A 15,572-nucleotide genomic window follows, 5' to 3' on the forward strand; every position below is an offset into this window, starting at 1 on the left:
CTTTATAAAATAACAAATAAATAATATATTATATATATTAGAATATAATAATAACAACTATATATATATATATATATATATATATATACTGTGTATATATATATATATATATATATATATATATAATTTATTGATAGATTCTTGCAAGTGAACACCCATAACTATACTTTAAAAATTAATAAAATATTATATATAATATATATTATAATATAATGATAACAACTATATATATATCAATTGTGAATGCGAACTGACCAGTCAAGCCCTAAATGACTTAATAATAATTAATCTTACCTTCTTTGCACTCAAGAGCGACTCTGGACTCCAGGTTGTCCATTTGCAGCTGGAGTCGTTTGAGGGTTCGATCTGCGTCCCGGGACTTGCGCTTGTAGGCGATGAGCACAGCGATGATGACCAGCAGCAGGAGGCCTCCACCTCCTCCGATCCCAATGATGGCAGGTAAGGTGAGAAGGCTGTCGGAGTAGATCTGCAGCGTGCCGGGGGAATATTCAAACCCTCCTGCCCGGATCTGTAACAGAGGCACGGGAGACCTGGCTCATTGAGGTGCAGGAAGCAAATCTTGTGTAGTGGCCTGCGATTTCTGCAATTAGCCACGATTAGCATGCATAATTTTGTTGTGGCAATTCATTTGTGAGAATCAACTTTTTGCGTCAAGAATTCAACAGCAGCTTCACACAAAGACCCAAATTAAAACTTTATGAGCCAATCACATTTGTGAGACAAGCAATGAGATTGAAAACCCATTTAGCTTGAAATGTCTTATTATTACTGGAACATTTCAAGCTTGTATTTCGAAACAGAAAATTTAACAAGGAACTGTGTGATTGTTTACACACAGCTCTGTCGTGGCAAAAAATCAATCCACACAGTGTCAAGGTGTTTGTTTAGACCATAAACGTGTTTGTACACCAGAATAGTTATACGTTTAAAGCCAATAAGATAAAGATAATTTATTTTTTCTAAAAAAATGTGAGAATGTTTGTCCAATAAAACTTGCCAACGTGATGATAAGGCATTGCTCAGTCCTCGCAAAATCTCTATGGTATGTTATAGACGGTGCTGTAATTTAGACTACATTATCAGGATTTAGCACTTGTAATTTGATTAGATTACATTTTAAATACTTGTAATCAGATTACAGTTACTTTTATTATTGATTACATGATTACATATTCACAGTGCTGGGTAGTAACTGATCTGGATTACATAATCGAGATTTAGTACTTGTAATTAGATTAACTGTATTACATTTTAAAATACTTGTAATCAAACTACAGTTACTTTTTTAGTTATTACATGATTACATTCACAATGTTGGGTAGTAAATAATTACATGTAATCTGGATTACAAAATCAGGATTTAGTACTTGTATTAGATTATATTACAGTTTAAAATACTTGTAATTAGACTACAGTTATTTTTTTTTTATTGATTACATCATTACATATCACTTACAGTGCTTGGTAATCAAACTACAGTTAATTTTAGTTTTTACATGATTACATTCACAATGTTGGGTAGTAACTGATTACATGTAATCTGGATTACAAAATCAGGATTTAGTACTTGTAATTAGATTATATTACAGTTTAAAATGCTTGTAATCAAACTACAGTTACTTTTTTAGTTATTACATGATTACATTCACAATGTTGGGTAGTAACTGATTACATGTAATCTGGATTACAAAACCAGGATTTAGTACTTGTAATTAGATTATATTACAGTTTAAAATACTTGTAATCAAACTACACTTACTTTTTTATTGATTACATCATTACATATCATTTACAGTGCTTGGTAGTAACTGATTATATGTAATTCGGATTACATAATCGGGAGTTAGTACTTGTAATTAGATAAACTATTACATTTTAAAATACTTGTAATCAAACTACACTTACTTTTTTAGTTTTTACATGATTGCATTCACAATGTTGGGTAGTAACTGATTACATGTAATCTGGATTACAAAATTAGGATTTAGTACTTGTAATTCGATTATATTACAGTTTAAAATACTTGTAATCAAACTACAGTTACTTTTTATTCATTACATGATTGCATTCACAATGCTGTAGTGGAGAATGGCGGAGAATGTAAATTGATACGTCTATACTAAATATGTTACACGGTTTATTTTAATAGGTTAACTGTTTTGTGGTGTTAAGGGAAAGCACCACAACAGCGCGTTCTTAGTACAAGAGAAAGACAGTCATTTTTCTGCACTAAACAAGCAAATTTCCGAGATATTTTCAGAGATGATAGACAAGATGTTATAGAATAATAATTTAATGAAAACCTAAAAATGACATTCTACCTATTTTTCAAATTTCCTGAAAATGTCCCAGCCCGACATCCGACGGGTTTTCCCAGATCGCATCACATGTTGTCTTTCTCTTTGCTTTTTTATATCAGTATGTTATGTTTAATGGTAAGTTTAAAACAAGTTTCATATAAATGAAATCTAAAAGTAATCTTAAAAGTAGTTAGAATACATTACCTAAAATAACAACATAAAAAATAAAAACTAACTACAGTTTTCACCATGTTATCTGTAAGTAATCTACCCACCACTAATTATTCTCATGGTCACATGACATGCAGGTAAACAGGTATAATATTTCCCATTTTTTATTTCAAGTGTTTTATTTCAATTGTCGTAATTTATTAAAATTTATCTTTTTCATGATTTAATTAATTATTAGCTTTTTATTAAACTCTCAAACTCCCTGTAGTTCCTTCACGAATCTCAGTTTAGGAAACTTTGAGGTAATATAATGTTTAATGCACTTCATGTTGTTAATAAAAATGAATGCATTAATTCGCTATTACTAACAGCATGTCATGTTAATTGCCATCATTAATTTGCAAGTAATCAACCCAGAACTGCTTAGAGAGCATCATTTCGATTAATAAGTCTATGGGATATTTTGTCCATTTTATCTGTCAGCAGATGAAAATCAAGGACACGCACTTCTATATATATCAATTTAACATTTAAATTTAGTATAATTAATTATTAATACATTTTATAAAGCAATTAACCTATGTCTGACCCGAACGTAAATTCCAGTAACGACTTATCATATAATTAATTTGAACACTCGCACAATTTAAGGTATCATTTATGTAAAAACAAATTATGCACGAAGTTCATTCCATCAGGTTAGAGGTGTAGAAATACAGTAAAATGCTTTAGCAAACAGCGCTAACTTAAATATTTGGACTTGAACTTCAAGAGAACTCCAGTGCAGACATTACGTGAGCGCATGTACTGCACCGCAGGCATTGTGTGCTGACTAAAAAACTACAGGGACCCCTGGGAAGACATGGGGTCAAAGATCGCAGCCATGCAAAATTTCCTAGAGAGACTCTCTCTAACAGGGGTCACGGCGGTCAGTGCACAGCTGTGTGACGAACACGCTCACATCATTACACACGTATCCACACACACATTCTCTAATTCTCACATACAGGCCAAAAGATACAGAAATCACACACACTGAGAGCTGCCAGACGTGATCCAATGCACCAAGGGCGGCCCATAAGTAGGTCACTGTACATGGGACAAGAGCACAGCTGTGTCTGCGTCTCCCCGGCCTCGCCTCACGTCGCCTCCGAGTGCCGCACGAGGACGGCAACGCAAAGAGACACGTCTATTTTTGAACCAGCATTTTTCAAAGAGCGTTTGTACAAACATATATTTCACACAATTTCTCCGAATTCGATGTGACATTTGTGGGAAAAATAATATGAATGCAGAAAACAGGCGTAAATATTTTTCTTCTCGGAGCATTTTGCTTTCAGAGCCATCACGACGAATGACATGCTGCGGCAAGATAAAGAGTGTCCTTTCAAGACATTTTCCTTCAGCGGGGCATTCGGTTGGTGTTAAGTTCATTCCTGACTGCGACTTGTCATTTCCAATCTTTTGACATTTGGTCAGTGTGAACTTGAGGATCTAAGTACATACCGTCACTTTGTGCTGGCCGGTGAGGTTGGGCCACTCGCATAGCAACTGGGTCTCGGAGAGCGTCAGAACGCACGGTGTCTCTCCGATAAACACTGTGTAGTTGAGTCTGGAGTTACCGGGAGCGGCAGGAATCAAATTACGGCCCTGTCATGATAAGAAACATAAAAAGATATAATCAGAGATGAAAAGAAATAATAAAATAAAACTAACATGAGTTGTTTTTATATAAAGCATTTTCCACAATTTTCAACAAGGCTTTGTTATGTAACACTTAAGAGCACTGACTACGCTAATAAATATCTTTGCCATCAAAAAGTATTGCAAACAATATAAAAAAAAAAATGGCAACAAGTAATTCATGTGAAAAAATATATTATTTATTATAAATGTAATTCCATTATATATTACATAAAAATGAATTTAAGATTATCATTTTAGATTATTATTCTTATTATAAATAAACAATTGATATTATAAAATAAAAATGGAAAAATAGAAAAATGTTTATATTAATACACAAATCAGAATTTAAGGTTATATTTTTAGTTTAGAATTATTATTATTATTGTTGTTGTTGTTGTTGTTGTTGTTGTTATAAATAAAAATGTAATATAAAATAAAATGGTAAAAATAGAAATGTTTATAATAATATATAACAAAGAATGTGAGATTATAATTTTAGATTTGCATTATTATTATTGTTGTTGTTATAAATAAATGTTTATTATTATATAAAAAATATTTAAGAATTATTGCTGTTGTTGTTATAAATAAATATTTAATATTATAAAATAAAATTGTAAAAATAGAAAAATGTTTATTTATATTAATATAAAAATGCTTTTTTTAAGATAATAATAAATAAAATGGTAAAAAAATGATATTATTTAGTTTATATATTTTAATTTTATATTAACATATAAAGAGAATTTAAAAATTTAATTTTAGATTTACATTATTATTATTATTATTATTATTATTATTATTATTATTATATATAAACATTTAATAACAACAAAAATGGTAAAAATGTTTACATTAACTATATATATATACACACACACACACACCAGTGTTATTATAAATATATATATATATACACACACACACACACATATACATATATATATATATATGTATATATATATATATAATTTAAATACAATTATGATACACATTTTTTGGATAATTTTATATTTTTATATACTTTTTTATAAAAGTTTATAATTTTATGTTACCATGTGCTAGTACTGTAAACAAACATTTTATTTTTTAAAATAAGAATGTAGAAAAACTTATATTTCAATATAATTATATTTCAATATAATTGAAATATACAAAAAACTATAAAAAATACAATTTAAATAATGTATATTGTAATAAATATACTACACACATTTACAATCTGAAAAAGGTTTTCTTTTTTCCATTTTGAAATAAAAATGTTGACAGGGCAAATATGTCTATAGAATATCTAAAGACATTAAGATGAAGATATCCCAAAATACTCCTTTAAGGTGCTGCACTGGGTTTTCCAGATAATAATAATGGTCTCTTTTTGTCAGAATTAAATTTAGCATCACACAACCTTGGACACATAAAGGTCATGCAGATATTGATTTAAAAAAAGCAAAGAAAACCCCAGAGGCTTGAACAGATATGAACATATCCTGCGAGTGATCTCCTCAATGGAGATAAACAGGAAGAAAAAAATAAAGGTTGGAATACTCTGCGGCCACATGGACAGAAGGAACGGGAAAAGAGAAATGTTGACGAACAACAGCAAAGCGCCAACATCCCCCCCATCCTCAGGGTTCAGCGAGGCCACGGCACGCCGCTCTTTAATGCAAATTTTGCTCCCTCTCCCCTTCTCATCTCATCCGCGCCGCCAACCCCAGATCAAATTAGATGAGAAATTAATTGCGTGGAGAATGTGATGCATCTCCAGAATATCCCTGATTATTTCACCAAATTGCATTTTCGTATTTTCCTTCGCTTTGCTAATGCACTGGGTTGTTTTCTCTCCCCCCCAATAAACCAGGCGGGGGATCGGGCATTAAGTAAAAAGGTTTCGTTAATAAATTTCCATTTAACAAAGAAATATCACCCGACATGCTTCGACTCTCACCTCAGTTGGTTTAAAGAAAAGAGAAGCTTTCATTACAGGAGAAAACAGTCTGTGTTCAGCATTTTCAAGTTTATAAATAAAGGGATGAAGAAGAAGTGGTAAGTATGCAGTGTACAGATTCATAAAAAAGTAACTTAGTTATTAGCTATTTTGCTGCATCCTTCAGAAGGAAAGGAAAATACGGGTAGAAGAAGCGCCAACACGATCAGCAAATGACGCAAACTCCACTTGGCCGCATAAACCTCACATCAATAACCACAAATCCATCAACCACTAGAAGCAAGTGATGTGTACCTTCAGGATAAGGGGAGATGTCGGTTTGAGCTCCAGAATGCCTGTGGGACTGAGGGGTTCAAAAACGGGGTCCGGGTAGTAGCTGAAGCTCTCGTTGACGACCACAAGGGCGTGGACGTTATCCATGTAGAAGCCGATCTCATCCGGTCCGCTGCCAGTCTCGGCAAAGCCTCTATCCGAATCAGCCACCGACGGAGCCAGACAGACCATAACAGAGTTGTTGAAAACCGTGCAGTTCTGAGTAGAATAAGAAAACAGAGGGACAACACTGAATACAAACTTCTTGAAACAACATTAATATGTTGAGTGTCAATCAAATGTGTTCATTATAATAACACAGCAGTTTTTTTTTTTTTTTTTTTTTTTAATAATAAGAAATAATTATAATAAAGTATATGAAAACAATAAACATTTATATATAAACAACAAAAACATTAAATGTAATGTTTTTAATGTTTTATTTATCTGCAGAGTAATGTAACGTGTTTGAAAGATTAAAAATATTATTATTATTATTATTATTATTATTATTATTATTATTATTATAACTACTACTATTAACAATTTTCCAAAAAAAGTATTTAATCAATAATAATAATAATAACAACAATAACAACAAAACTAGTTGGTAATTGTTTTATTTATCTACAAAATAAGGTGATGCATTTAAATAATCTCTGTGAAAATTATTAGAAAAATAAATAAATAAATAAACCAGTGGGTATCAATAGGTATTTCTTATCGGCAGAATAATGCAGTGCATTTGAATAATTAACAATAACATTATTGTCATTATTAACATTTTTTTGGTCATTCTAAAAAAAAAAAGTATGTATTTAATCAATAATAATAATAATAATAATAATAATAATTATCCAGGAGATCACTGACAATATTATTTTTGGAACAATATAATGTATATATATTTATTCTTATAATGACCAAAAATAATAATAATAACAATAAATATATATATATATATATATATATATATATATATATATACATTATATGTTGTTCATTTCTAAAACCACTTTTTTCATTTCTAAAACAACTTTTTTAATGTTTTATTTATCTCCAAACTAAGGTATGCATTTAAATGATCTCTATCTGTGGTAATTTTCAGAAAATCAATTAATCAGCCATTCAATCAATCAATCAATCAATCAATTAATTAATAAATAAATAAATAATTTCTTATCCGCAGAACAGTGTAATGCATTTGAATGATCAACATTAATTATTATTATTATTACTATTATTATTATTATTTATTAATAATTTTGGTAATTCTAAGAAAAAACATATTTAATAAATAATATTAATAATAATAATAATAATAATAATGTTGTAATAACTCTTTAAAATCCATTTTCTTTTGATTGTTTTATTTATCTTTAAAATAAATTGATGCATTTAAATAATCTCTAATTGTGGTCATTCTCAGAAAATAAATATATCAATAAATAAAATTTTTTAAAAGAAATGTTACGTATGTATGTATTTACGTATTTATTTTCAATACTTAATTTAAATGCATTCAAATTTTTTGCATTACATATATTAGGCAATTATTTGATTAAAACATTTAATTGTTTGGTCCTCTTTACAATGAAATATGTAAAACATTATCTATTGTGGCAGAAGAAACCACATCAGATAATTCCTTAAAACATCTCATTGTTTCATTGAAACATTTTAATAATGTGACACTGAGTAACAAAGAGGTCATTTTAAATCTGAGAAATAACAGAGCGACAGAGAGATACTTCTGAGACTTTTCTCAAGATAAAAATGGTGGGTAGGATTGTGTGTCTCTGTTACAGAGTACAACACAGCAGCAGCGAAACATGTGGAAGTTTTTGTGAAATGAACATTAGATGGTTTCCCTGAGTGAAGGACTGAGGTGACTGAAAACTACAGGAATACCTGTGAAGAAAGTACAGAAGAGCCTAGAGATGTGTAAGGTAGAGATGTCAGGAAAGGATACTTACATGGAAGGATTCGGCAGAGCCGTACTTGGCGCGGATCTTGGGTTCTTTAATGGTGGCCAAGTTGGTGCCGCTGATTGTCAGGAGAGTCCCACCGCTGGGAAGAGAAACAGGAAGTCATCATCGAAACATGATGGGTACAGATCTCGTACAATAACCCAATCATACAGTCTAGCTCAACACTTGGCCTTGAAATCTGAAGAAATAGCAGTCTATCAAGCTTTTCATCCCAAAGGGAGGCAAAACAGAGCAGAGGTAATATATCCCATAATCACTTTTGGCGATGAGACACAAAAAGGATTTTCGTCAAGAGCCCGGCGTTTAAAGACATTCTACCTCTACATATGCGGCACCCGTTTCATAAGTCGCAACAGATTAGATGATATTCAGAGAGCCCATCAAATCAAAAAGAGTTTTATATCTTTCAGTCAGCTTCTGTTAGCATCAAGGCTAACTATATGCTAGAGCATTTGAATTTGTTCATTTGTGACCCTGGACCACAAAACCAGTCATAGGTAGCACGGGTATGTTTGTAGCAATAGCCAAACAATACATCGTATGGGTCAAAATTATACATTTTTTAATGCCAAAAATAATTAGGATATTAAGTAAAGATCATGTTCCATGAAGATATTTTAGAAATTTCCTACCGTGAACTTCACTTGGACAACTTCAAAGGCGATTTTCTTTTCAAATAGTTTTATCTCAGCCAAATATTGTCCTTTCCTAACAAATCCTATACTTACACCAATGGAAAGCTTATTTATTCAGCTTTCAGATGATGAATCTCCGTTTCCAAAAAAAATTGACTCTTATGACTGGTTTTGTGGTCGAGGGTCACATTTCTTTAAAAGAAATAATGAATACTTCCATCAAGTATACACACAGCCACACCATCCCTTTCAAAAGTCTCAGTTTTGGTCCGTTTACAGTGAAATGCAACCCTAGAGTTTTCAAACTAAAACGGGGTCTTGCAGTGTTTTCGAAAGTCGTTTTTGACGGTAGTGTAACATTTTATAAAACTGCAATTTAAATATACTATTTCTATAGGCTATACAAAAAAAAGGCTGAATAAGCTGATCTATAGCATATTAAATGGTGGCAGCCCCTAAGCTCACAGAAATGGTCTGACCCAAGTCTTCAGCAGCCAATGGCACTGTCGCATTCTAACTATTTTTAACATGTATCTCATGCGTATTTAACACGTATTTCACATGTATTTAACGGGGTCATCGGATGCCCATTTTACACAAGTTGATATGATTCTCTAGGGTCTTAATGAAAAGTCTATAATATACTTTGGTTAAAAATTCTCAATGGTTGTGTAATACAACACCCTTTTTACCTCGTCAAAATGAGCTCTGCAAAAATCATCTCATTCTAAGGGGTTGTTCCTTTAAATGTTAATGAGCTCTGCTCGCCCCGCCCCTCTCTTCTCTCTGTGGAGTGACGAGCCTGTTTACTTTAGCCGCGTTTAGCCGCTAAACTTCCTACCACATTATAATGAAAGATGATCGCAAAGATTTATAAAAAAAAAAAAAAACCCTTATTCGCACTTCTGCTGTAAGTGAAGCTGGATCACGAATGATTCGCGCGAACACAGACGGATATATGTAGATCGGGAGGCACATTCCCTTCACAAACAAACGTAATCCCCTGCATCTTCAGCGGCTCAGATGTCGGGAGTAAATGACAACCACTATGTTCATTATTACATCCAGCAACACAACACCTCAATTGTTCAATCAGAGATACTCTTGTCTAAATTACATCCCTGCTCCGGCATCGAAACAGTGCAGGTTACTGGACTGTGACAACTGGTCTAAGGTAAGACGCTCATGTCCATCAACTATCGTGGCAGCAGCTTCTGTCTGAGAATGGCTCGATTTGAAAGAGGATATTAGTTTTACAGATTAAAAACCACTGCATGGATTTTTATCATTATAGGGTAGATTTGTACATACACTGCCAACACACATTAATGTTCAAACAACATAAAGAAAGTGAACTTTGCATCCGATGACCCCTTTAACAAGTTGAATACGCTTAAACGCTCTGATTTTTCACTCTGATTGACAGACGATCTGACCAATCACAATGCCGAATCTGCCACTTTTAAATGTTATGGGTCTGGCTTCCGGACTCATCCACATCCAGCTATTTTTAGCTGTATGAAACATTGCAAATTGGTTTGTCTTACCATATTTTAATGTATGATCTGAATTATGATTGTAGTGCAAAGAGTTTTACCGTTTACTGCACGTTGTTATTCTTCTCTCATTCTTTTCTTATTTCCCTATAGTCTCGCTCATAGGCGACTTGTACTTCCGCATCGAAGTACAAGTTGGATAGAAAATCTGTTAACCCTAGAGCTCGGTTTGTCTTACCATGTGTTTGAAGACCGGCTCGTCCACAGCACACTATAAGTGTGGAGTCCTTTCAGTCCCTCTCCTTTCTACATCTCTGTCTGTCTCAGTGAAAAATCCCTCTTAACTCTGGTACAAGCTTCAGGGAACAAGAAAAAGGACACACTGGCTACAAATAGATCCTCTGCCTACCACTATCTGAGAAGATATCTCATTCCAGTCACAATGCTTGCAAGTATGCTACTATACACTTGATGGTTTGCAAGCATGCAGCCCTGTCATTGTATTGCTGTGGCAGCAACCAACCTCAGTACTCAAGAGGACAACAGCATTACCTTCAGATGACATTAAACCAGATGTGCGAGCTGAAAATACGTCAACAGTTTAACTAATTTCAGCTAACTTACTTAACATAGATCACATTGACCTAAAACACTGCACACTTGCAGTTACCAAGTTAGCGACAAAGACAATGTTCAAGTTTTATCCTAAATTTTGATCTTTTGGCATCTGTCTTGGATAAGTTATATGTACCTCCGGCTCCTGTTTTTTTGGCTGATCGAACACAAAAATCGTTTCAAGATACTAATTTGCCTAGGGTTCCCTATACTGACGTCTCATGTTCACAAGCTTGTTGACATAGGCGGTCTGTGAGTCGGAGTCTCACACTGTAGCGCCGCTGATGTCTCTGCCTGTTTGCTTTTGTGACACCTGCTGTGTCGTGGCCCTGAAGGGCATTTTCAGCTCAAATCAATACAGCTTCACTCGGCGCACACTAACAGGCTCTAGGGCCACAACTTTTGGGTTCCAGTTATGTCTGTTCAAGCTAGAGGCGACTTCTGCACAGGCGCAGTCATTTCCGGTACTGCTTTGATCCCTGAGTGTGTGCGCATTTGTTTTTCTGAGGCAGATGGAGGGGGGAAAGGTACCGCGTTACACACTCCTGGGGGATAATGGCCCCGTTCAAAGCAGGGCTCGGTGGAGAGAGTGCACGCTTGACTGTAGAGGCCTGGGTCAGCAACAAAACACACAATCATACAGGCACACAGAACTGGGTATGTGTGTCGTGAAAAAACTGACTCCTGATTCTTTCGTGACTAGAGAAAAAATCCAATTCAACTTATTAATTAATATATATATATATATATATATATATACAGGTATATATTAAAATGTTATATATTACATGTAATGTTTTCATATATAATTCATACAAGTCAATATAAAGATGTGTAATGTAAAAAAAAATATATAGTTGAATTCAAAAGTTTACATACACCTTGTAGAATCTGCAAAGTATTATTATTTTACCAAAATCATACAAAATGCATGTTGTTAAATTGTTTAAATTAGTACTGACCTGAATGAGATCTATAACATAACAGATGTTTACATATAGTCCACAAGAAAAAATAATAGCTGAATTTATAAAAATGACCCCGTTCAAAAGTTTACATACACTTGATTCTTAATACTGTGTAGTTACCTGAATAATCCACAGCTGTGTTTTTTTCTTTAGTGATAGTTGTTCACGAGTCTCTTGTTTGTCCTGAATAGTCAAACTGCCTGCTGTTCTTCAGAAGAATTCTTGATGTCCCACAAATTCTTTGGTTTTTCAGCATTTCTGTGTATTTGAACCCTTTCCAACAATAAATGTATGATTTTAAGATCCATGTTTTCACACTGAGGACAACTGAGGGACTCATATGCAACTATTACAGAAGGTTCAAACACTCACTGATGCTTCAGAAGAAAAAAAACAAAGCATTTGGAGCTTTTTGAATTTGAAGATCGGGGTAAATTTAACTTATTTTGTCTTCTGGAGCTTTTGAAGGGCAGTACTAAATGAAAAAAAAAAAGATATTTAGGCAAAATAAGAAAAATGTACACATCATCATTCAGTTCAAAAGTTTTCACCCTCTGGCTCTTAATGCATCAGTGAGTGTTTGAACCTTATGTAATAGTTGCATATGAGTCCCTCGTTGTCCTCAGTGTGAAAAGATAGATCTCAAAAATCATACAGTCTTTGTCGGAATACACAAAAATGCTGAAAAAACACAGAATCTGTGGGACCTGAAGGATTTTCCTGAAGAACAGTGGGCTGTTTAACTGTTCAGGACAAACAAGAGACTCATGAACAACTATCACTAAAAAAAAAAAAATTACAGCTGTGGATCACAACACAGTGTTAAGTGTACGTAAACTTTTGCACGGGGTCATTTTTATAAATTCAACTATTATTTTTCCTTGTGGACTATGTGTACACGTCTTTTATGTGAAATATCTTATTCAGGTCAGTACTAAATAAAAAATAACATGCATTTTGTATGATCCCTCTTATTTTGGGAAAATAATTAACATTTTGCAGATTCTGCAAGAAGTATGTTCATACAAACAATATATATATATTAAGCTATAGTATTTTGTGCCAGTTTAAATATATCACTGTGTTGATTTATAGACATTTTTTGGCTGATATTAAGCTAATGTGAACCTTATTGTGTTCTAGCTACATGAGACTGGTAACATAACCTGGATGAAACATCGGAAAAAAAACCCTAAGAATTGTTATACACAGACACCTACTAAGTGCATAAAGTCAATAGCTGCGCTGTATAGCTGTACATTTTTCACCTTTTGCTCTCCGACGGCGCACCACACAAAGGTAAATAAGAAAGTGAGTGATAGTAAGCGAAAAGGAGCGAGAGACAGAGAGGGAGTGTTGAGAGCTTCTTTTCATCTACAGGCTTTTAAAAAGCTCACTCTCTAACCCGCAGGAGCAGTGAAGTTGCAGGTGATAAGTGCTCCATCCTGCCTGCCCCATCTGACACTGCTGATGGTGTTTCTATAGACTCGTTGTTTTTATTTCACCCCCGACATCGACAGGCCAGACATGCTTTAGTGCAAATCGCTGCTCCTCCCTGGAAAGCTGCAAAAACATCACCTGACAGCAGCTCTGCTCGCAGGTGCAGACGTCTGATGGCGTGAAGGGAGCGACGCCTAAAAGAATCTCATTTTTCAACCTCTTAATGAGTTCTGCTCAGGTGTCAAGAGAAAGTGTAACACAAATGGCTTCGTATTGATTTGTATTACTTCGCTGTTGTTCCAACTTCCTTCAGAGAGGTTGAAGGAATTGCCACGTTTTTTAATTTCGCCATTTTTATTAAGAGAGAAAGTAAAAAGATGACAGAAAATGATGAAAAGCGAACTGGGACTCAAAGTGGGCCGGATTTCAACTCTTGACTTCCATATGAGCACCATGTGTTGGAGCACATATGGGTCATTCTATGATTAGGGGTACATTTAGAATTTGACAATGTGAAAAAAGTTTTCCTTTTTCCCAAAAACCCAAACATGACCTTACATAGCTGCTTTGAAACAATCTCTATTGTATAAAGTGCTATATAAAGAAAGGTGATCTGTAGGAATATGTGCATAAAATATTATCTATGTTTGCTACTGTCCATCATGTTATCTTTTCACAGTTGACAGGTAACTTAGTTGACATTTTTAGTGTTTTGGGTCTATAACATGCACACCTAGAGCATATGGTATGTTTAGAAATATATTTTCATAAAGCATAAGTTGTAGCTAGATTGTCTTGGTAAAATTTGCAGCAATAATACTTGTGTAACTGTTGACAGTCAATTAATCCACTCTTGACACAGGTTTGCTAGTTTAACCAATATGAGAGGAAGAGAGAGAACATAACTTCTAGTCTTTCATCCATGTGCTTCTAGAGGAAATATCATCATACAGTGCAAATTATGTGAGAATGGGACAAACCATTGCTTTTTGAGGGGGGTTTCTAGTGGGTAACTTAGTTGACAATGGTTTTTAGGACACAAAACAAGTTATAACACAATAAACACTTATTATTTTTGAAACGCACACCTAAACGTCTTGATATCCTAATCTAACATAAGGAAAAACTATGAAATTAATTTATATTTGAGATAATTTTCATGCTTAAATGCAGAGTAGAATGAGCAAAATTGGACAGCTAAATACCAGGGTTGTATGTGATACGAACATCATTTTTGAACAAGATATGGCTTTTTCCACATATAGCAGTGTGATTGGGGAAAAATATAATTGTGTACTAGAAAATTAAGCATTGGGGCTTTATAATGATGAAAATATATTAAAAATGGACATAAGATGCACCCACAATTATAGAGTGACACATATGCTAACATGCCTAGACCCAGTGTACAAATTATCTACAAATATTTTAACGAAACTGCTGAATAAAATCATTATTTTAGTTTTCTTTGCGCACAAAAAGTATTCTCATAGCTTCATAAAATTATGGTTGAACCGCTGATGTCACATGGACTATTTTAACAATGTCCTTACTACCTTTCTGGGACTTGAACGTGTCAGCTGTGTTGCTGTCTTTGCAGGGTCAGAAAGCTTTTGGATTTTATTAAAAATATCTTAATTTGTGTTCTGAAGACGAACGATGGTCTTACGCGTTTGGAATGACATGAGGGTGAGTAATTAATGACAGAATTTTCAATTTTGGGTAAACTGTCCCTTTAATATGCTAGTCACCTACCTAGCAATGCTCCAGTCCGGGTCTATCTTCAGGATGGTGGGGTCTTCTGTGTAGTTAAACTTCACCTCGGGGTTCCTCAGCTCGGCAGAGTCAATGTCCACCATAACCGGAGTGCTTCCCGCGATCACGCCGGCCGGGGTCACGCACACGATCTCTTTAGAGCTCCGCCTACAGTCATGGAGAAAGCGCAGAGGTGCGTTGGAGAAAGAGCAACTGTTTACTGTAATTCTCATC

At 33.9% G+C, this 15,572-nt stretch overlaps 1 protein-coding gene across 1 annotated transcript in view; it reads right to left on the reverse strand.

The window, feature by feature from the left end:
* Nucleotides 1-15,572, reverse strand: part of plxna1a (plexin A1a) — a 289,406-nt gene that overhangs the window by 43,141 nt on the left and 230,693 nt on the right. The window contains exons 16-20 of the mRNA XM_051095762.1: nucleotides 15,339-15,506; nucleotides 8,415-8,508; nucleotides 6,421-6,657; nucleotides 3,999-4,142; nucleotides 295-529 (exon numbers count right to left, since the gene is read on the reverse strand). Coding sequence (XP_050951719.1) covers nucleotides 295-529; nucleotides 3,999-4,142; nucleotides 6,421-6,657; nucleotides 8,415-8,508; nucleotides 15,339-15,506 — 878 coding nt within the window. The remainder of the gene's footprint in view (nucleotides 1-294; nucleotides 530-3,998; nucleotides 4,143-6,420; nucleotides 6,658-8,414; nucleotides 8,509-15,338; nucleotides 15,507-15,572) is intronic.

This window comes from Labeo rohita, chromosome 23, assembly GCF_022985175.1.
Source record: "Labeo rohita strain BAU-BD-2019 chromosome 23, IGBB_LRoh.1.0, whole genome shotgun sequence".
NCBI lineage: Eukaryota > Metazoa > Chordata > Actinopteri > Cypriniformes > Cyprinidae > Labeo > Labeo rohita.